The sequence below is a fragment of the Tachysurus vachellii genome, chromosome 2, assembly GCF_030014155.1.
Source record: "Tachysurus vachellii isolate PV-2020 chromosome 2, HZAU_Pvac_v1, whole genome shotgun sequence".
Classification (NCBI taxonomy): domain Eukaryota; kingdom Metazoa; phylum Chordata; class Actinopteri; order Siluriformes; family Bagridae; genus Tachysurus; species Tachysurus vachellii.
In genome coordinates this window covers 25,946,598-25,968,492 of record NC_083461.1, presented here as the reverse complement: position 1 = coordinate 25,968,492, position 21,895 = coordinate 25,946,598, and the positions used below count along the sequence as shown (strand labels likewise).

At 40.0% G+C, this 21,895-nt stretch overlaps 2 protein-coding genes across 2 annotated transcripts in view; one reads left to right on the top strand and one right to left on the bottom strand.

Annotated features, from left to right (window-relative positions):
• The window catches only part of gucy1a1 (guanylate cyclase 1 soluble subunit alpha 1), a 10,561-nt gene extending 2,086 nt beyond the window's left edge, over positions 1–8,475 (bottom strand). Inside the window, exons 1-5 of the mRNA XM_060864031.1 lie at positions 8,019–8,475; positions 6,970–7,028; positions 5,711–5,799; positions 4,192–4,907; positions 1,417–1,902 (exon numbers count right to left, since the gene is read on the bottom strand). Coding sequence (XP_060720014.1) covers positions 1,417–1,902; positions 4,192–4,907; positions 5,711–5,799; positions 6,970–7,028; positions 8,019–8,246 — 1,578 coding nt within the window. The 5' untranslated portion in view covers positions 8,247–8,475. The remainder of the gene's footprint in view (positions 1–1,416; positions 1,903–4,191; positions 4,908–5,710; positions 5,800–6,969; positions 7,029–8,018) is intronic.
• A 6,448-nt stretch (positions 8,476–14,923) lies between these two features.
• On the top strand, positions 14,924–21,618 carry map9 (microtubule-associated protein 9). Its single transcript, XM_060891620.1, has 13 exons — positions 14,924–15,195; positions 15,286–15,373; positions 15,706–16,125; positions 16,494–16,693; positions 17,075–17,135; positions 17,247–17,287; positions 17,437–17,480; positions 17,562–17,724; positions 17,836–17,925; positions 18,344–18,505; positions 19,779–19,924; positions 20,386–20,521; positions 20,819–21,618. Exons 1-13 carry the CDS (start codon positions 15,124–15,126, stop codon positions 20,927–20,929), a joined length of 1,734 nt encoding a protein of 577 aa, XP_060747603.1. The 5' UTR covers positions 14,924–15,123; the 3' UTR covers positions 20,930–21,618.
• Positions 21,619–21,895: the final 277 nt, after the last annotated feature.

Below are 21,895 nucleotides of genomic sequence, written 5' to 3'. Positions count from 1 at the left end.
AGCACCACATCATCGCATCACTACATCACATCACTACATCATCACATCACCACCACATCATCACCACAGCACCACATCATCACCACATGATCACCACATCACCACATAATCACTACAGCACCACATCATCGCATCACTACATCATCACATCACCACCACATCATCACCACAGCACCACATAATCACTACATCACAACATGATCACATCACCACCACGTCACCACACGATCACCACATCACTTATCTGCTCTTTAAGTCTGAGGGAATTTATTTCCCTTTCTCTGATCTTTGGCTATTAAAACACACCACACTTTTTTTTTGCTCAGATGACACTGCCAAATTACAATGTTAACATAAGATGGAGATCTATTTTAGGCTGGAGCCATGTGTAGGAATGTAAACTAAACTAACTGTCCCCGTACTGTTCTTCACAGCAGATCCATCTCCAGTGAAGATGTTTTATTTTCACATAGACCCCATTAGTTGAACTCAGAGAGCAGAGACAGAGACGAGAGTTCTCTCTAAAGCACTCAGACACACAGAAAGACAGATAACACTGAAACCCCTTCTCCATCCAGACCAGACATCAGCACAACACCAGAGCATTACTCATTTTTCAGACCTTCATTCTGCTGTCACACTCACACCACATCAGCCACAAGTCATCCCACAAACATCAATAAATTCAATTATGGTATGGTATGGGAATTTTCTCTAAAGCAGAAATATATTTTGAGCCGTTGTTGTGTTCCAAAGTCAACTTCAGATAAGACATTAGTTATAAATATTCCATTCATATTAAATCTTTCTATGTGGCGCTGAGCCACTGCTACTGCAGCCAAGACTCCATAAAGAGATATTTTTAAATTACAGCACTTTATTTTGGTTTAAATATAAAAAAAAAACTCTGGTTAATAATAGTTCAGTAAAAGTCTCCTCTATCATGATGTGATCATTTCTGATTTTGGGCCAAAACAAAGCTTCAGGCTCCATCAGGATGAATTAAAGCCTTCAAACACAGGAATCTTTTTGTTGGCAGGTTTTTAGATCTGCACACATCTCTCTCTTATCAAACTCTACACGTTATTTATTCATCTTATTTATCTCCTTGGAGTTTGTGCTGCTGTTTCTAATTTTTCAGAGATTTTATCTGTATCAATCATTCGTAAAGTTATGCACAAATGATATTACCCTAATATACATTTATCACTGCTGAAGAAATTTTATTTTTTTGTTACTGAAAAACAACCAATAACCACTGAACATCATCAAGCGTTTGAGATTTACTTAGTTGATTCTTTTTGGGTGAAGCCTTTAAGGGTAATGTTCCTTTCAGTGAAAGTTCCATTTTTTCCACTTTAACTCACATAACTATCCAAAGAAGCACTGAGAAACCCTTTCTCCCACAACTCTCACCTTATAGACATCGAGTTCTCCACAGTGGTGGTCGAAGCGTGTGTAGAGGGCACTCAGCATGTCCACCACCTGCATGGGTGTGCAGCGCGAGCAGATTGCAGTGAAGCCCACAATGTCCGAGAAGAGCACGGTGACAGCGTCAAACTTCTTGGCCTGCACAGGAAGCCCCTGCCACAGCCGCTGAGCCACATTCCCAGGGAAGATGGTGAAGAGCAGCTCAACGGTTTTGCGCTTCTCCTCCTCGAGGGCCTGGTGAGCCTGCTCTAGAGCCGCTTTGGCTTTTCCCAAACGCTTCTTCAGGCCATCCTGCGCCTTCGCCTGCTCACCTACCAGCACCACATCACGCAGGGCATTATGGATGGGGATATCAGACAGATAAAGGCCACGCCCCGTCAGCTCTTCCAGACGGTCCACACAGGGTGAGCCCAAAAACAGCACAGCATTCGACTCAGTCATGAAGATCATCTGACCTTTAAGGTCCATGTGCTGTAGTTAGATAGTCAGAGAGATTAGATTTATATTAGATTAGATAGAATCAAATGAGAATACATTTGGACTTTGACATTTACATCACTGACCAGTAGCACAGCTGATCTTTTGATTTGAAGAGCTTCGTATTGCAGAAATACTAAGTAGAATTTGTATAGAAATTAAGTATAAATTGTGTTTAAAGTGTATTTGTATAAACAGTTGCAGTACTAGTAAAGAAACAATGAAATAATTACGTGTGTATTAGCTGCTTCTGTCCCTGAGGTAACATCACACCTGAACATGCTAAATACTTCTCAAATACTTTATTTAACTTGTTTAATGACATCAGGAAAAAGAAAAGACTAATCTATTACTGCTTTTTTTTTTACACCAATAACAATGTGCATAATTTTATTCATGTGATTTATGAATATTAAAATCAGTTGGTCTTTAGGTAGAGGTTTAACTCGGTGGAGCTCAACAATAAAGGATCTGAAGGTTGTTCGTTAAAAATCCCAGCACCACCGACCACTAACTTTGTGTTCCTGAGCAGGATGTTTAACCTTCAACTGCTCAGCTCTGTCCCTCTGTCTCAATTCTAAAGAGTAAATGAGTGTATTTGCTCATTAGGGTGTGTGAATGTACAGCATCCTCACAACCGACTGATTAGTGAGTGAAATTACCAACAAACTGCAGATTTATAGCAGGATACAGTGTTAATTAGCATGAATGCTATTTCAGACCATTTTGAGATTAGCAGACTAGCAGAGTTAGCAGTGCTATAGATCAGACCAACGCTTCAGTAATGTTTCAGTAATACCTTCTGTATAAACTCAGACAATATTCCCTAAGTGTACAGAAGATGAATAATCACTCTATAAATACTGAGCGTAAAGTGCTCCAACAATCCTGCATGACAGTCAAGTACTAAGAAGATTTTATCTTTCTTTACTTCTTCCTCTCCCTCTATAAACCAGGGATGTTCGCCAAGGATAAGAATAAATATCCAGATGGCACAGCCGGAATATTATTATTACATGTCACTGTACAGAGAGCTGAGAGGGAAGAGATAAAGACTCGATGATAACGTGTCCTGAAGGAGATGTGACATGGACGATAAACACAAAAAGAGGCTTAAATGAAAATCTACAGAGAATTTTTCCGGTGGCAAGAAAAAAATGGTGCAGGGACAGAATTTAATACAGAATCTAAAACCTAATTCTAGATATTCACAATCAGGGATAATGAGCAGTCCTGCCCTTTAACTATAAATAGGTTAAATCTCATTATCTGATGCTGTGAGAGGTGAATCTGTCTACAAGCCCTGACATTTACTTCTGAACAGAAAATCACTTCAGGTCTGTTTTCGTTTTCTCCTGAATCAAGAACAGTTTTATCCAAACTAACCTCCTGATACAACATATCTAACCCCAAGCTCAAACCAGGCAGGAAACCATGAGAGAAAAAGCACAAACTCTACCTCACACCACCTCACACACCTCACACCACGTCACACACCACCTCACACACTATCCCACACCACCTCACACACTACCTCACACACTATCCCACACTACCTCACACCACCTCACACACTATCCCACACCACCTCACACCACCTCACACACTATCCCACACTACCCCACACACTACCTCACACACTATCCCACACACTACCTCACACATTATCCCACACCACCCGACACACCACCTAACACCACCTCCCACACTATCCCACACCACCTCACACACCACCTCACACACTACCTCACACACTATCCCACACTACCTCACACACTATCCCACACACTACCTCACACATCACCTCACACACTATCCCACACCACTTCACACACTATCCCACACCACCTCACACCACCTCACACACTATCCCACACTACCCCACACACTACCTCACACACTATCCCACACTACCCCACACACTACCTCACACATTATCCCACACCACCCGACACACCACCTAACACCACCTCCCACACTATCCCACACCACCTCACACACTACCTCACACACTATCCCACACTACCTCACACACTATCCCACACACTACCTCACACATCACCTCACACACTATCCCACACCACTTCACACACTATCCCACACCACATCACACCACCTCACACACTACCTCATACGCTATCCCACACTACCTCACACTATCCCACACCACCTCACACACTATCCCACACTACGCCACACATCACCTCACACATCACCTCACACACTACCTCACACACCACCTCACACTACCTCACACACCCCTTTAACAGTGAAGTTTGTTACCTTCCCAAAGCCAGCAGCGGTGCTAGCTCCGAGCTGCTTCATCCTCAGGATGAACTGTGTGTTCAGCATGGTGAGGATTCGCTGGTAATCTGGCTGGATTTCAGGCATCACAATGACAAAGTGCTCCTCAAAGGCTGGCCTTCTCTGACCCTCCCTGCCCCGCCCTAACCGCCTCCTCAGCCAATCTCCCATCTGCACAACGACCATGTCCTGATCTAAAAGGATGTGAAAGGGAAAGGTGGAGTAGAGCAGAGACAGAGGGATATGACCGGACGAGTGTGTCCTCATGGGGCTGGGCGTCAGGCTCCTGGCATCTCTCACCATTATGGAGTACAGAAGGTGGGGCTGATGGTTGTCATGGAGAGTCTCGCCCTCTTTTACCTCTGAGTCTATATTGACATCCACTTTGATGCCATACAGGAAGTGAGCTGCTGCCTGAACAATGCCTGGGAAGAAGAGCTCAGTGGTGGAGTGAGGGTTGAAGTAGTAGACAGTCAGAAGACCCGGGTCCTTATCCAGACACAGCACAGAGGCCTGACATACGTGATGGCGTGCATCGGCGGTGGGCGGTGTGCTTTGCTTCAGGAGGACATTGAAACTGTTCAGGAAGTCATGCAAGGCTCCACCCACCACTCGGAGCACGTGATCATCTTCTTCATAGCAGTCACGGAATACCTCAGTACCGAGAGCGAGCTTCAAGGTGTCCAGGGGAATTCCTGTTATTTACAAAAATATGTCAGAATCTATGCATCATAATCAGTGGCAAGATGAGTAAATATAAACAAAACAAAATAACATTCAAGACATTAAAAATGTATTATTTAATGCAATACATGCCAATATTTGCATATTGCATAATGGTAGACTAATATACAGTGACATCCTGTTTGGATCAAAACACCAACAGAAATCACATCTCAAGCTCAGATGACATTTGTGTATCTGTGGTTTTTGTGATATCAGAGAAAATCTGTCGTATCTGAGGCTCACCAGAGTTCGACTAGAGAAATGTGATAATTGTGCTCAGGAGCACGATAATATATTTATACTGTGAAATAAAATCTCATGAATCAGGAATTTTCTTCTCTGCATGTTTTATATCATCAGTGTATAGTGCATAATTATGACAGATTGGTTCCTTATTAAATATATTAATTTGTATATTAAATAATATTTACTTGCTAAACAATTTTGTGTTTTTACAGCTTTAATATCAAAATTAAGAATATCTTACACACTCAAACACAACATCAAGTTGTCAGCATGATATTTCTGACATATCACACACACCCATTTATCCATCACTGTGACTGGAGCCGAGTCGTTAATGTGCTTTCCCAGATTTAATTTGATAATGAGTGATGATGTTGCCTCAAAAATAATTACAGCGTATGTGTGTGTGTGTGCTGGAAGTGAGTCAGTATTTATTCTCCAGTATTGAAAAAATTAAACAGGCACAGTAAAGATGTGACATGTGACAGAAACATTTCTAAACAAATGATCAGAGCTGAAATGTGACCTGTTTTCACTGAGTAACTCTTCATGACCTCCAGCAAGTGTTCAGGTTTGTCAGGAAGCTGATGAACATCTGTAGTGTGTTGAGCAGGACTGTGAACACACACATTAAAGCTCGCTCATTATGTGAGATTTCCATCTTTAATTGAAATTGTTTCTAATATGAAAGTTTTATTCTTTATAAATGCAGGTTTAAAATAATAAAAAAACATTAATCAATAAATATAATAATGAGCTATTAATTTACATTATTATAATTATATATTATAATTTATATTTAAAGACTTCAAGACAATACTGCTACTACTACTACTACTACTACTAATAATAATAATAAGGATTAGTCCCAGAATTAGTTTGATGATGTAATCAGAAACAGATTCAATAAATTAGCTGAGTTTTTTCGCCACATTGCTTTGTGTGCTGAGGCTCCTGACGTTCACACACAGCAATGAGGAATCCAAATCCAATTGTGTAAGTAGAAAAAAAACAAACACAAAAAATGCATTTAGAAACAGTTGAGTTCCCCCTCCCCTTCCTCACAGTGGTTTGACCCACTGCCTGCTTTCCCAGTTCATCTCACCTGCTCTGCACACACGAGTCAGGTGTGTGGCTGCGGCTCAATTAATGCTGACCTCCATTAAGCAGGTTATTTTATTCACCTTAAATAAAGCAATTCATTCATTTAATGTAGTTGATGCAGACTCATTAATAAATTAGTTGCGGCAAAAATGCTGAATAACGATGTAATTTTCCATGAATCTGCTATATTAGCGATTAAAATATTACTTATCTAGTTAACGTTAGCTTGTTTACAATAGCTTGTTGCATAGTGCACTGCAACTAACACGCCAAAGCCGTTTCCCATGCATTGTTTTATTTGGGACGACTTGGCATAATGTTAACTTAACATTAACGGCCACAATTAGCATATTGTTTAGCTGTGCATTTACTAAATGAGCACTGTTACACCCACTGTATTTTTTTGTATAACCAATTTCTTTTCTGTTATTAAGTGTCTTAATTCATTTTAAATAACATTTTAAACCTTTTATAATTCCTTGTTTTTATTGTTGTGATTATTTTTTTATGATAGTTTTTTACTTTCTTTTGAATTACCATTGACTGTATTATTGACTGTATTATTTGTGTCCCCTTCAAAAATTGCTCATGAGAAATTTTATATTTATTGTCCCCCCCTACCCCCTATTGTCCCCCCTACCCCCTATTGTTCCCCCTATGCCCATGGCTGTGAGCTCATACCATGTGGTGTGTGACTGCTGGTTCATCACTCTGGACATGGCATTTCGCAGTTTTTCGAACTACAAACACATCAAAACACATTGATTACTCAACAGCTCAATAACAGGATTCATGTAACTACACTGAGTACCATAATAATATTCATTTTTACATATAGTGTAGAAATTATAAATGATTACAGAAATGACTCCACAATTAAATCACAATTAATAAAATCTCATGATAATCAGACCTTCTGTGTTTCTGATCACAAATGCACTTTCAGAAAGGAGCCTGATGTGAAACTCTTCACCCCTGTGTCACTAACATTAATATTATTAAGTAATAAATTATCTTGAAATATTACATTTCTAGCAGATGCCCTTATCCAGACTTACATTTTTCATTTCAATTTATACGACCAAGCAATTGAGGGTTAAGAGCCTTGGTCAGGGGCCCAACAGTGGCAGCTTGTTAGACCTGGGATTCAAACTCATGACCTTCTAATCAGTGGTCCAACACCTTAACCACTAGGCTACCACATTATTAATATATAGAACCAGGCATTACAGACATGGCATGACAACAATTTTATAATAATTATCTTCATAAATTTTATTCACAGAACCCGAGAGAATAACTGAGTTTCCCCCAGAAATACGATTACAGAAATGACTTCTGGAGGCAAGTCTACAGAAATGTCATTAGCACGGAGGCTTGAAAAGGGAAAAATCATTAGAGACATGAAGGAGCTACAGACCTGAGAAATTCCTCAGAATTACAGACAAAATGATAGGAAATGGTCATGATGTTAAATTAAACTCACATGATTAAAGAAATACAGGAATAGAGCGCAATATTTATTTCTGGGTTTATTCAACACCGAGGGGTTTTCTGTTTAAATACAGTACCACTGAGAATAAGACAAGTGACCTACACAATTTGGCAGAAATGGATTTATTTCGATAAGAGTAAACCACAGAGTTATGATCATCAGGTCAGCTGATTCCACACCGCTGACAGATTATTTAACTCCTATCACATGCTCATGATGTGATTCAGGTCCTTACCTCTGGACACACCAGTTTGCGGACGCTTTCTCCCAGTGAATGTAGATTAACTTTATTCCGGCTCGTTTTGCGTCTTGGCGCGACGTTTGTGACGCGTTCAGCGACCTGAGCTCCGTTCTCTCCTATCTTGTCTCTCTCTCCCCTTTCGTCTGCTTCTTCATTTCTCACCAGCACTGAAAAAGGACACTCGGCCGAAATGTTCAGCTCCTTCAGTTTGGCACAGAACATCCTGAGTGGAAATCCTGCGCACAACGAGCGAGAACACCGCGTCTACATGACGCAAGTCGCACTATAGTCATTCCAAAAGCCTTTCCATATAAATACACACATTGTCACTGACAGCCACTGAGCAGAACAGAACCTCACAGAACCAAGCTGCACGTCAGAGCTCTCAATGGCGTGAACACGAGAACCTCACACCTCACACTGAAAACTTAGCAACACGGCGCGTCAGATTGAGAATTACACATGCTAATAAAAAGAGCAAAGGTATTACACATGCAACCAATCAGGAGCCGAGCAGCTCTGGTCTGGCCAATGATGTGCAGAGGTAAAGACAGGCTGTTAAATATGCATGATGAGAGACGCGGTAGACCGTGTGGAACCGCCGTTACGCATGGAGCGCGCTCGCACACACACGCCTCACATGCACACGCACCACACACACACACACACACACACACACACACACACACACTCACATGCCTCAAATGCACACGCACCATACACACACACACGCCTCAAATGCACACGCACCACACACACGCGTCACACGCACACACCACACACACACACGCCTCACATGCACACGCACCACACACACACACGCCTCAAATGCACACGCACCACACACACACACACGCCTCAAACGCACACGCACCATACACACACGCACCACACACACACGCCTCAAATGCACACGCACCACATACACACACGCCTCAAATGCACAGGCACTACACACACATACAGAGCACACACGCCTAACATATACACACCCACACACATATATGAAAACACGCCACACATACATTACAAGTCCTTAAAGAGAGCTAAACTTCACATTTCAGCTAATACTCTGATCATTACCTGATTTCCCTCTATGTAGCCACATGGTGTTAATCAGCACAAGCTGAGAGTGAGTTTACTAATAGAGTGAGTTTGCAGGGAGAGTGAGTTTACTCATAGACTGAGTTTACTAAGAGAGTGAGTTTTCTCATAGAGTGAGTTTGCAGGGAGACTGAGTTTACAAAGAGAGTGATTTTACAGGGAGAGTGAGTTTACTAAGATAGTGAGTTTACTCATAGAGTGAGTTTACTGAGAGAGTGAGTTTACTGAGAGAGTTCAGTTTAGAAGCTGCTTTTAAGGATTTTAAACATAACTTTCTCAAGCACTTGTTTTAAGGTATTTTATAAATGAGTCTAGTGTGGAATGTGTGTGTGTGTGTGTGTGTGTGTGTGTGTGTGTGTGTGTGCATCATCACTCCACTGATGTCTAGTCCGCATTTAAATACAGATGTGCGTGTGTTGATTCTACACTGAATCTTATGTGTGTTTAGAGTGATATTTGTTTCATGTCAGGATGAATTTCTAACCTATAGTACAGTAACATGGAGGTCAGTACTTGAATAGTGACGGAAAAGTTTTGTCCACATGATTAATGAAGCAGAACCATTTAATTTCCATTCTACAGCAGAGAAAGTTTCACATTTCAGATATTTCACTAATCACAAATCATTACAGATAAATTAAACACACCCTCACACACACACGCACACACACACATACACACACACACTGGCTGTGTCTCTGCACATGTGTGTGGTTGCTCATTAAGACCTGGCTAGTGAGATTGTGAATAATGAATAAAGCTCAGGTGAAGCTTTGCAGCTCATCTGTTAAACCCTCAGTATGTCTCCTGCATAATTTACACACATCTCCAATCGATTTGACGTCTGTGAGGATCAAAGACGTGACACTTGGCTGTTCATCCAGTATCAGGTCACTGATACGTGCTGAAAGTGTGTGTTATTTACAGTGAAGAGAATTGAGCAGGAAACACTGCATAGTCTACACAGTATGTAGCTAATCTTAACACATCTGAATGTTATAATATGTCACCAGCTATTAAAGCCAACAAACAGAAAATAATTAGTGCATAAAGATAAGAATAATAATGTCTGTTAACTTTTTAGATCGTTAACAATGTTAGAATAATAAGCTAGATATAATTAGAATAATAATAATCAGCTTTGTCAGGGTTTACATCAAAAAAATTCTGCTGATGTGAAATTACTGTGAAGAAAATTTCTGATGTTGAAGATAACTTTAGTGTGAACATGGGAGCCAGTTAATACCCACAATGCACTGGGACAGAAATAGTTCTTCTCAGAGTGTGTGTGTGTGTGTGTGTGTGTGCGCGAGAGAGAGAGAGAGAGAGAGAGAGAGAGAGAGAGAGAGCTCAGTGCCATAGCAACACTCATGTACCACACACTCTAGTTTGTCTTCCTCACTGCTCAGGGTTAAAGTTAGTCTCAGCAATTTTGTCTCCTCAAATCCTTTCATAATTACTACAGAGAGGTCAAACCTCTAAAATACCTTCTCACACCGCTCTGGTCCTCAAACTCACAACTCCAACATAACTTCACACACACATACACACTCTGGTTTAGGTTCAGGCTCAGTATATGGACATGTACTTTGGAGCCACTGGTATAAATGTGCCAACAGACTCAGACCATCTCCATCCACCCTAAAAGACAGAACACAGCAGGTTTCCTTTCGTATTATTGTAGTGCAGATTGTATTGTTCAGTAGCATCATCTACAGGCCATAATAATCACACACACTCAAGCAAACACACTCTCTCACACACACACACACAGAGACACACACACACATACAGACATACACACACTCACGCACACATCTCACACAGACACAGACATACACACACACACACACACACACACACACACAGAGGAAAGAATAAGCCAGAACTGAAGCTGGGACTGATTTCTGTTTCTCCCACACTGGAATGTTCTAGAAGCATCACTGCTAAGATCTTCACGTCATTAAGGTTCTCAGCTTTGACAGTTCTGTAAAACCGTTAAGCTGCTGTGTACTTTACTCTAGTTTACTTTAGCTCCGGCTAAGACTGGTGTTGATGAGTCAGTAGGAGAAAACTACTGGTTTAAATATCTCAGATAAAACAAAGAACTATCTGATTCATCTGGTCTGATTCTGCTAACATCTAAGAAAAATAAGAAAAGAAGAAGAATCTATTGGTGTTTATTCTGCTTTTAGAATCATTTAATTAGTTGGTATGCTGTTATGCAGTTGGTGTGTGTGTGTGTGTGTGTGTGTGTGTGTGACTGAATCTGATTTGTTTTTATATTCTCTTTCAGTTTTTTTTTTCAGGTATATCCACACATAATCGTCTAGTCTAGTGTCTACAGTGTCTACAGTTTTTCTATGTTACTGATCTGTGAAATAAATATTAATGTACAAAGTCACTATAAACAAGGAGAACCAACCCACAGCTCAACCCCACTTACTGTACTGTACACACTTTAAACCTGTGTGTCAGAGAAAGCACCCTACCATGGTGTGTGTGTGCGTGTGTGTTTTTACAGGAGGAGGATGGTTCATGCCCAGGCTCAACTCCTAGAATGTAAACAGCAAGCAGGTTTCCCACACCAGGCCTTTTATAGTCTAAATCCTCAGAGCAGTGTTTACATGGTTAGTAGGTGGGCTTCATTACCAAGTCAGAAACCCTGGGATTCACTGCATTGGCGTGAAAGCATGTGGACCCAGCATGTGTTATGTGGTTTTGACCAGCACTTTGGAAAAAACATTTCCTTTTTTTATCGTTTGTCTTCACTGTTAGCACTGATTTGAACAGGCGACGCTACTGAACCACTGAGAACTAGCAGTAATCACACCGCAGGAACAGCGACACGTCGACACGTGGCATCAGTGACATCAGTGAGCGCAACAGCACACAATCAGTGTTCCTCAGAAACGCAGACAATTCATAGTATGCACTTCACCAGCCATTATGCACACCTGAGTACTGTTATTATCAGGATGAAGTAATCAGTATGCACACACACACACACACTCACACACATACAGGGTTCAGGAGTCATGATGTGTAAATGTCACGGCTAATAGTAGAGAGGTTCTGCTGATGTTCTTCCTGCTCTTCAGGGAGATGATTAACATCTGAACATGGAGTGGAGCATTTTAGAGGTTTTACTGAATATTAGAACGTAACAATATTTTTAATAAATGTAGCTAATATTAGCAAATTGTCAGCGATGCAGGGATACAAACAGACCCAAATGCAGTATAGCTAAAATAAACTGGATTTGTTAACTAAAAAACAAAACAAAACAGGAACAAAGACACGACACGAGACGCAACAAGAGAAAGAGTTTTTATCCCTGCAAGGGCGGGGCAGACACGTGACACCGAACATAAACAAATGCACATGGCCAAAAGTCCGGGCTGGATCCTGACACAAATAAATTTATTACATCGTTAGCAAATATGTGAAACAGAATTTACTGAAAAAGAATAGAAAAAGAAACAAACAAAATTGTATTTAATAATTTTAAACATTCAGTGTAAGATTCGGTTTATCATAATGTTGATGTTTTGTATTTACGTGATCTCTTCACGTTACTCAGCTTAAGTAAAGACAGAGTAAGAGTTGTGGTGCTTGGTCCCCTGTAATCGCTGCATGGGTTTGTTATTTTTCTTCCGCTCTCATTTAATCTACAAGGCAATATAATAATTAAATAACAAATTCAATAACTGAAATGAACTGTACTGGGCACAAACACACACAAACACACCCACACTAGCACAATCTGTATGGACTGCACAGACCCACACCAAATACACACACTTCCAATTTACATCCATCATTTTTTGCTGTTTTGCACACTGTATGCTGTTTTGCACACTGTATGCTGTTTTGCACACTGTATGCTGTTTTGCACACTGTATGCTGTTTTGCACACTGTGTGCTGTTTTGCACACTGTATGCTGTTTTGTACACTGTATGCTGTTTTGCACACAGTTTTTGCTCTTTGCACACGCTGTCTCACATTTCAGTTGATTGCTGTTTTGCACAATACTTTGCAATATCTCAGGTAACTGCTGCTATAACACTGTGTTCATTCCAGTATTTCTGCACACACAATATTGTTTGAACATACAGTATTTAAACTGCTTTTGTGTATTGTCTTGTATTTTTTGTTTGCACATGTCTTTTGTCCTGCACTGTCTTTTGTCCTGCACTGTCTTGTCTGTCTTGTTTGTCTTGTCCTGCACTGTGTACACCAGGTTACACAGATACACTTTATGTATTTAGGACTAACTTACTAAGTCCTTATAGCTCTGTGTGTGTTTTATGTAACACCCTGATCCTGGAGAAATATTGTCTCATGTCACTGTGTACTGAATGACAATAAAAGCTTCTTGACTTGATCATTAATAGAAGTTATCCCCCTCTGACTCCCTCCACCACTTTCCCCACTTCCCTTGTGGGATAAAAAGCAGAGACAAACAAGTTTCTCTCAGCTCATAACTTAAACACTTCCCCAGCATTAAAGCAGCTCATCCTCCAGAGAACAGGGGTGTTTTAGCTTTTCTGAAATTATCAGCAGCTCAACAGGAACATTGTGCATAAACCAACATCCATCACACTGACACATGGATCTTTAAAAAGCTCTTCAGATTCATCTCCATCCTGAAGTCATGAAACCCCACCACACCCTCAATGTGCTCCTCTGATACTCTTGCCCTACTTCCCCTTGCACCACATGAACACCGACCTGCTGGAGTCCAACTTTGGAGAGTTTAGAGACAACGTAATGATGACATGAAGGTTGAAGAATTTGTTTTTTTTATGGACGTATGAACGTATGAGGAGGGAAAGATGACCGGATTCCAGAGTGTGTGTAATAAGAATAACTATACAGCTTAATTACCCTCTTATTCATCACAAATATTCAACTAATATCGTTTACACAGATCTGTAGGCTAGAAGAAGAGATCTGTGATGGATGATGAGTTTGTTTCTCTCCTGTTATTAACGAGTATTATAGACTTAATGAACACTAAATCATATTAGTGTCAGTTAAACAGACGAATCCTGTCAAATCTTAAATTAATAAATAAAAGCCTCACTGCAGTGTGTGTAAATGAAGAGTCATGGAAAGGTCAAGTGATGAGATCTTTATATTTATAGAAAGCTCCTGCTTTATTTTAGACACGAACATTAAAGTTCAGGAGCAGCATTCTTTCCCACACTGAGATTTTACACAAATACTAAATCACAAAAACTTCACAAAACACCAGTGATGGTCATTAATCACCTACTACAGAGTGAAATCTGCAGCCTGACCACATCCACTGTATTACTATGTGTGTGTGTGTGTGTGTGTGTATCATATAAATACAATACAAACAAAACAAATATAAACAGCAAGTCATTCATTCATTCATTCATTCATTCATTCATTCATTCATTCATTCATCTTCTACCGCTTATCCGAATTACCTCGGGTACAGCAAGTCATATTATACAATTTTTTTTTAATTAACATACGATAAAAAAATCAAAAACCTTTTCAGGCATAATGTCATTAAATATGTCCTATGGGTGTAGATATCTATGTGTGTAGATATCTATGTGTGTAGATATCTATGTGTGTAGATATCTATGTGTGTAGATATCTATGTGTGTAGATATCTATGTGTGTTTTCGAGGTTCAGAATCTCGTACGTTACCTGGTGCCACCTGCTGGTTATAATCGTAACTGCACTTATGTGCATGTTGCTGACGTGACGCCGGATCTTGCGTCACCATTCCGCCGCCTCGCGCTCACGTCTCATGGTAACGTGTAAACAGATGGCGCTTATGTTACATCTGCATGTTGTTTATCTGATCAGTTGATGAGCACAAAGTAGAATGGAATAAAGTTACGGTTTCGGAAACACAGAGATTTCTGATAACCCTCGGAGCAGCTAATTTTATTTTCAGTGCGTTTTATAAAGATTTATGAGTTTAAAGTCATCTGAAGAGCTGCAGCATGGATGAGGATTTGTGCACCACTCTGGCCTACAACAGAAGTCCTAAATCCTCTAAAAGAACCACTTTCCAGGTGAGAAATCTCAGTGCTCACTAATCTTCTGTATGATGATGATGATGATGATGATGATGATGAAGGTGAAGATGGTTTATTTCATCGCAGGATGAGCTGGAGACAGCAGTTAATGAGAGAGCTGTCAGGAACAGAGCCTTTCATTTGACCTCTAATGACTTTAGTGATGAAGATGATGGTGAGTTTACACTCATTTTGAGTTATTGTTAATGAGTAAAATATGTAAAATCATTAAAAGGGATTCTTAATTTAATTCTCATCTCGTTTACAAAATATTCCTCCTTGATGACTTTGTGCAGAAAATCTTATTAAACTAAAAAAACAACAAAATTGAACAAGACAAGAAAATCAGATCTTTGTGTGTGTGTGTGTTTATGTTTGTGTGTGTGTGTGTGAGGGTACTAAAGTGAATGTGTCTTGGATGTGATCATTTATGGTTAAATAACTATAGGTTGGACTCAGTTTGATTAGACCTGCTGTGTGATGAATCATACTGTTGTTTATCTGCAGATGTCCTGAAAGAGCTGCTGAAGACGAGGAGGAAGAAGATGGACATGTTCAAAGCCTCAAAATCAAAAATTTCACTTTCAGTTACTAAAATGTCAGACGAAGAGGAGGAGAACATCAGACCCAAAAAAGTCTCCTTCCTGAAGAACCAGAGAAATTCTTACACTCACAACACAGACAATCTCAGATCAGATGCATTAAGATCAGACACTCCAAGATCAGACTGTTTTAGTTCAGACAGCCCCTTTATTTCACACCAAAGTGTGACAGAGGCTCAGAATCTAGACAGAAGTCAACAGGACTCAGACGCTGAATCACCTCCACAACACAGCAGATCAGAATCTTCTGCCTGCATGAAGAGCCTATCAGAATCGCCCTTGTCTCTTTATTCAAAGAACAGTCAATGGGAATACAGCTCTGAGTGTGAGTTCAGACCTCCATGGGACTCAGTTAATGTCCCTCATCACACACAGATTTATATACATACATATATGATTATAATAAATATATATTAATATATTACTTTGGATAATGAAAGTAAACACAGAACAGAAAACATTTACTCATCTCTGCCAGAATCATCAGACACACAACAGACTGCATTGTGAATTTTATTATTTAGTATTTAATTTAATTAGAACACAAAGTTTGCTTTAAAATGTTTTCGACTCATAGTTTTTCTGCTGCGTTTAGAGAGGTAACAGTGGAGTGATGTAGTGATTATACATGCATCTCATCTGTGACACACACACGTGCAGAGAGGTGTGTTGATGTGATTTATCTATGAACAGGTGTGTCAGATGCCACACCCCCGACACCTGCCCCCCGCCAGCGAGCAGATATTTACTCTGCTCGCAGTGGATGTGATGGAGAGGACGGACAAACACAAGCTCCATCCAGCAGAGCTGCTATGTCAGTGCTGTCCAACACCATCACCAACACCAACACCTCTTTTCTGGCTGCAGGGAATTCCGTGATTGATTCCCAGCAGGTTAGTACAGGAAGTCCAGGTACAGCTCACCCCAACAATACCACTACACCTGTCCTTTTCACTGAGCTGGTAGCCTTGCCTTCTGCACTTTTCATAAGAATCCTGTGTAGAGATGTAGACGCAAACACACACACACACACACCTCCAAGTGATATATATACACTAATGGTGTTGAAGATTCTATTCGAAACAAAAGGACAACTGTGTCCCCAAAGTGTTCCATACATCCCCAGTCTTCCTCCTGCTTTAGTGAAGTAACTGAAGTCTGCATGATAATAATATAGTGTTCTAAAGTAGAGTGTTACCACAGAACTCTAAATTCTAAAAAAATTCTAAATTCTAAATATTTAGTGATGTTAGGAGGTTGTGTGTGGTTTGCAGGACTGTGTTTCTGTGATGGTGAACACACACTCCAAGCCACTAGAGGGTACTGAGAGCACAGGTAATACACTCCTCTATAGAAGTTTGAGGTTGGTGTTAATTTCTGTCATTAACACTAAAAGCAGCTGCTGTTCTGTGTGATTTGACATTTATATTCATTTTCTTTACGCAGATTTCTCAGCAGCAGAACAAAAAAAACAGGAAGAATATCAGGTATGTTTTAAAACATATTTACATAAAACATAATTTTTTTTATTAAATTACCGTCATAATAATAATAATAATTAGATAAAAATATTATAAATGTAAATTAATGAGTTAGATTACTGAATGAATGTTTTGGTTTTTTTTTTATTATTTAGTTTGGTTCTGAAGTCTCTCCTGTACCAGATAATGGAATTTCCAGGTCAGTTTAAACTTCTGTCCTCATGCTACTGTAACTAGAAGCTCAGTGCCTTCTTCTTCATCATCATCTGCTGCATTGCAGATCTTCAGCTTTTCGACCAGGAAGCTCCAGAAAATCCAGGAGCACATCATTATACACTGCAGAGTCCAGATATCTGGGGACATTAAAGGTTCTGGAGCAGAAGTTGTGTTTACAGGAGACAGGACTGGACACTGCTGATTCGCTCAGAGCGACTGTTTATCAGGTCTCATTTACTTTACTCATTACTCATTTCCTTCAGGCCCTAAAACTGCTACTAATCAATTAATATAAATTATTTTTAAAATATTTTTCCTGTTTTTTTTTTTTTCCATAGAACTGGTTAAAGAATAAAAAAGAGAATCTGCAGGTGACTCTCAGAGCTAAAAAACAAGAAGAAAAACTGAAAGAGGAGAAAAAAATAAAGGTCTTTATGTTTATTTTCACTTTATTACATGCTGAAAATATAAATGTGTATAAATTTATCTGAAAAAATGAACTTATTTTACAGGCTTGTTCTGATTGGTTTATAAGTATAAAATGGTTATTTTTATAAAATTTTATGTGCTGAAATTTTATAGTTGAGGTTTATGATTAAATGTTAAAAAATAAAACATTTAATTTTTTTTATTAAAAATAAAAAATCTGAGAACGTGAAAATGTGATTAAAGTGTTACTGAATCATCAAATTTGGGAGTCAATCAGGTTACAATATGCAAAGCCATGTACCACACTGTGGCTCGGGTATTTGTTTGCATATTTACAGAATTCCGATTTCATAATATTTATTTCTGATCACATCTTATACAACTTTACACTGAGAATGAAGGATTTCTGCGTTACAGGAGGAACTGAGTAAGAAATCTGAAGCCAAAGCATCTTATGAAGCGTGGAAAGAAAACAAACGTGAAGCTCTAAGAGAGAAGATCAGAGACAAACAGGAAGCGATGAGAAAACTGCAGAAAGAGATGGAGGATATAGAGGAAAGGAAAGAAACTGCAAAACTGGTAAATTTAACACTGAGCCAGAGAACGTTACTCAGGTTACAGGACGTTACTCAGCTCGCAGGACGTTACTCAGGTTACAGAACATTACTCAGCTTACAGGACTTTAATCAGGTCACAGGACGTTACTAAGCTTACAGGACGTTACTCAGCTTACAGGACGTTATTCAGCTCGCAGGACGTTACTCAGCTTACAGGACGTTACTCAGCTTACAGGACATTATTCAGCTCGCAGGACGTTATTCAGCTCGCAGGACGTTACTCAGATCGCAGGACGTTACTCAGGTTACAGGACGTTACTCAGGTTACAGAACGTTACTCAGGTTACAGAACGTTACTCAGGTTACAGAACATTACTCAGCTCACAGGACGTTACTCAGGTTACAGAACGTTACTCAGGTTACAGAACGTTACTCAGGTTACAGAACATTACTCAGCTCACAGGACGTTACTCAGGTTACAGGACGTTACTCAGGTTACAGGACGTTACTCAGGTTACAGGACGTTACTCAGCTTACAGAACGTTACTCAGGTTACAGAACATTACTCAGCTCACAGGACGTTACTCAGGTTACAGGACGTTATTCAGTTCGCAGGACGTTACTCAGCTCGCAGGACGTTACTCAGGTTACAGGACGTCACTCAGGTTACAGGACGTCACTCAGGTTACAGGACGTCACTCAGGTTACAGGACGTCACTCAGGTTACAGGACATCACTCAGGTTACAGGACGTTACTCAGCTCGCAGGACGTTACTCAGCTCGCAGGACGTTACTCAGCTTACAGGACGTTACTTAGGTTACAGGACGTTACTCAGCTTACAGGACGTTATTCAGCTCGCAGGATGTTATTCAGCTCGCAGGGCGTTACTCAGCTTGCAGGAGGTTACTCAGCTCGCAGGAGGTTACTCAGCTCGCAGGACGTTACTCAGGTTACAGGACGTTACTCAGGTTACAGGACGTTACTCAGGTTACAGGACGTCACTCAGGTTACAGGACGTCACTCAGGTTACAGGACGTTACTCAGGTTACAGGACGTCACTCAGGTTACAGGACGTTACTCAGGTTACAGGACGTTACTCAGCTCGCAGGACGTTACTCAGCTCGCAGGACGTTACTCAGCTCGCAGGACGTTACTCAGCTCGCAGGACGTTACTCAGCTCGCAGGACGTTACTCAGGTTACAGGACGTTACTCCGGAGTTGGAGCTGCAGTGTAAGTGGTACAAAACCTATACTTCTGTCACTAAGACATTCTTTCTTCTTTCTCCTGAGACAGGTTTTTGAGAAATGGAAGCGAGAACACGATGACCTACTTCGTGAGCAGCTCCAAAAACAGGGGCACACCGAAAACAGGCTAAAAGAGAAAAAAGAGAAGGAGAAAGAAGAGAGAACAAGAGAGAGCAGTTCTTCATTTACTCAGTGGTGAGGAGATTTACTCTAATTTACAATTTATTCTTTTTCTTCAAGTTAAAAGGATAAAAATCACACTGGGGACTCCTTCACATCATACACACACACACACACACACACACACACACACACACACACACACACACACACACCTCCTTTCAGAAAGCTTCACCATATCAACAATTACTCAGGTTTATGTAGAGCATCTCCTGTACACATTTCTGGGAATGAGGTGTTACTTTGGAAACGATGAGTCAGTACATTAATATAAAACTGATCTACAGTCTGAGCTGCTGTTAGAGAGAATTAATCAACACCTGACCACCAGTCAGAGTCCAGAACTCTGTTTAATATCTTTATAAATGATGAAGGAGTTCCGTTTCCAGACTATAAATCCTGATACCATCTCCTGATGCTCAGAGCTGATCTTCACGTGTGATGGTGCAGCATGATCTTTGTTTCATCTCTCTCAGGAACGTCAGGAAGAAGAAGATAATTGAGGAGAAGCTAAAGTCTGATAATAGGAAGAAGGAAATAAAAGAGATTGAAGAGAAATATGAAAAGGAAGAAAGAGAAAGGACGGCGCTGGAGATGTACGAGAAATGGCTGGTGTGTGGCTTAAACCATTTTAGACTAAATGTATTTCATCCTCACAATGTTAAAGTTCTGGGGCCTTTTCTTTTTTACACCAAAAACCAGAAGATTTTGAGAAAATAAATCTTGGAATGTTTTAAAAAGATTCTTATTATTGATCTGAGAAAAACATTGCAGCATAATCATCAGTCAGGCTTTAAACCACAGATTTAACCACAGCAAAGAATTATCCAGATTTACTCAGATTAGATCAGATCCATGGTAAGAATTGGATTTGTCATTTTTTACACAAGCGTGTTTCTGTCTTTAAAGAGAAGAAAAGAGTTTCAGCAGAAACGAGAGCAAAGAGAACGGAAAATGAAGGCGGAGGAGCCGCAGACCCCATGGAGCCCCCCGAACAGAACCGTCCCGTTTGGCAAATGATCCTCACCGTATCTCTGGACATACTGTATATCATCACCGCCACTTTATAAGTAACTTGCACTTTCAGACAGACACAGACACAAATTTACCCAAAACTGCACAGGTGACAAAAGCAGCTGGTCTGTATCTAATCTTCACATGTCCAGTTTAGATTAGATTAGTTTGTCCTCATTCTGAAGCTTGATGTGAAGAAGAACTGAACTTTTGAGCCGTGTTTGTGTATGTAATGATTTTATATAGTTTATATATCATGTGGCTATATAGTAGAAGCAGGAGCTCTGATGGATCAGTGCGATGTTGAATCTGACAGGAATCACAGTAGCTTGCACTGCTCCAAGTCTAATCTAATTATAAATCTGATTAATGTTGTTGCCTTAGTGTGAGACTGATAAGCAAATTAGTGGAAGAAGATGAAGTGAAATCTACAGCATGCAGCAGGAAACATCTCCTCATCCTCATCCTCATCCTCATCCTCCTTACAGCAGCATCACTAAAACACTGAAGCTTCTAAAAGCCTTTTTTCTGATATTGTTGAATTTAAATCCTGAAGCTGTTTATTATTTTAAAGTCACTTTATTGTGTACTTTAATTTGTGTGTTTTCATGGTCCTGCTGCACAACAACATAATTCAGTATGTATTAATCCTGAGATGAATCTCTTTAGGTCTAATTTTATAAAATAAAAGCATTGAACCCACACCAGTGTTTTTGATTTTACTGAATTTACTTAACATACTGCTCATGCATGTGAGTGATGTCCTACTGCAGATGTTCACAGATGTTCTCTCATTAAATTGTTTCATCCTGAACACACAGTGATGAAATGCTGAATCCACATTAATAAATTTCACAGACATTAATGCCACTTCCTGTTATATTTATTTGGTTTACAGATGTGAACATTTTGTTAGTGCTTTGCTAGCTTGTTAGAGCTCATGGAGGTTTGAAAGATCTCATCTATAAAGCT

Excerpts from the sequence above, each read along its gene's own strand:
- map9 (XM_060891620.1), top strand. The coding sequence starts at position 15,124 with ATGGATGAGGATTTGTGCACCACTCTGGCCTACAACAGAAGTCCTAAA. Across the intron at positions 16,126-16,493 it reads ATGGGAATACAGCTCTGAGT|GTGTGTCAGATGCCACACCC; the intron begins GTGAGTTCAGAC and ends ATCTATGAACAG. Across the intron at positions 20,522-20,818 it reads AGATGTACGAGAAATGGCTG|AGAAGAAAAGAGTTTCAGCA; the intron begins GTGTGTGGCTTA and ends CTGTCTTTAAAG.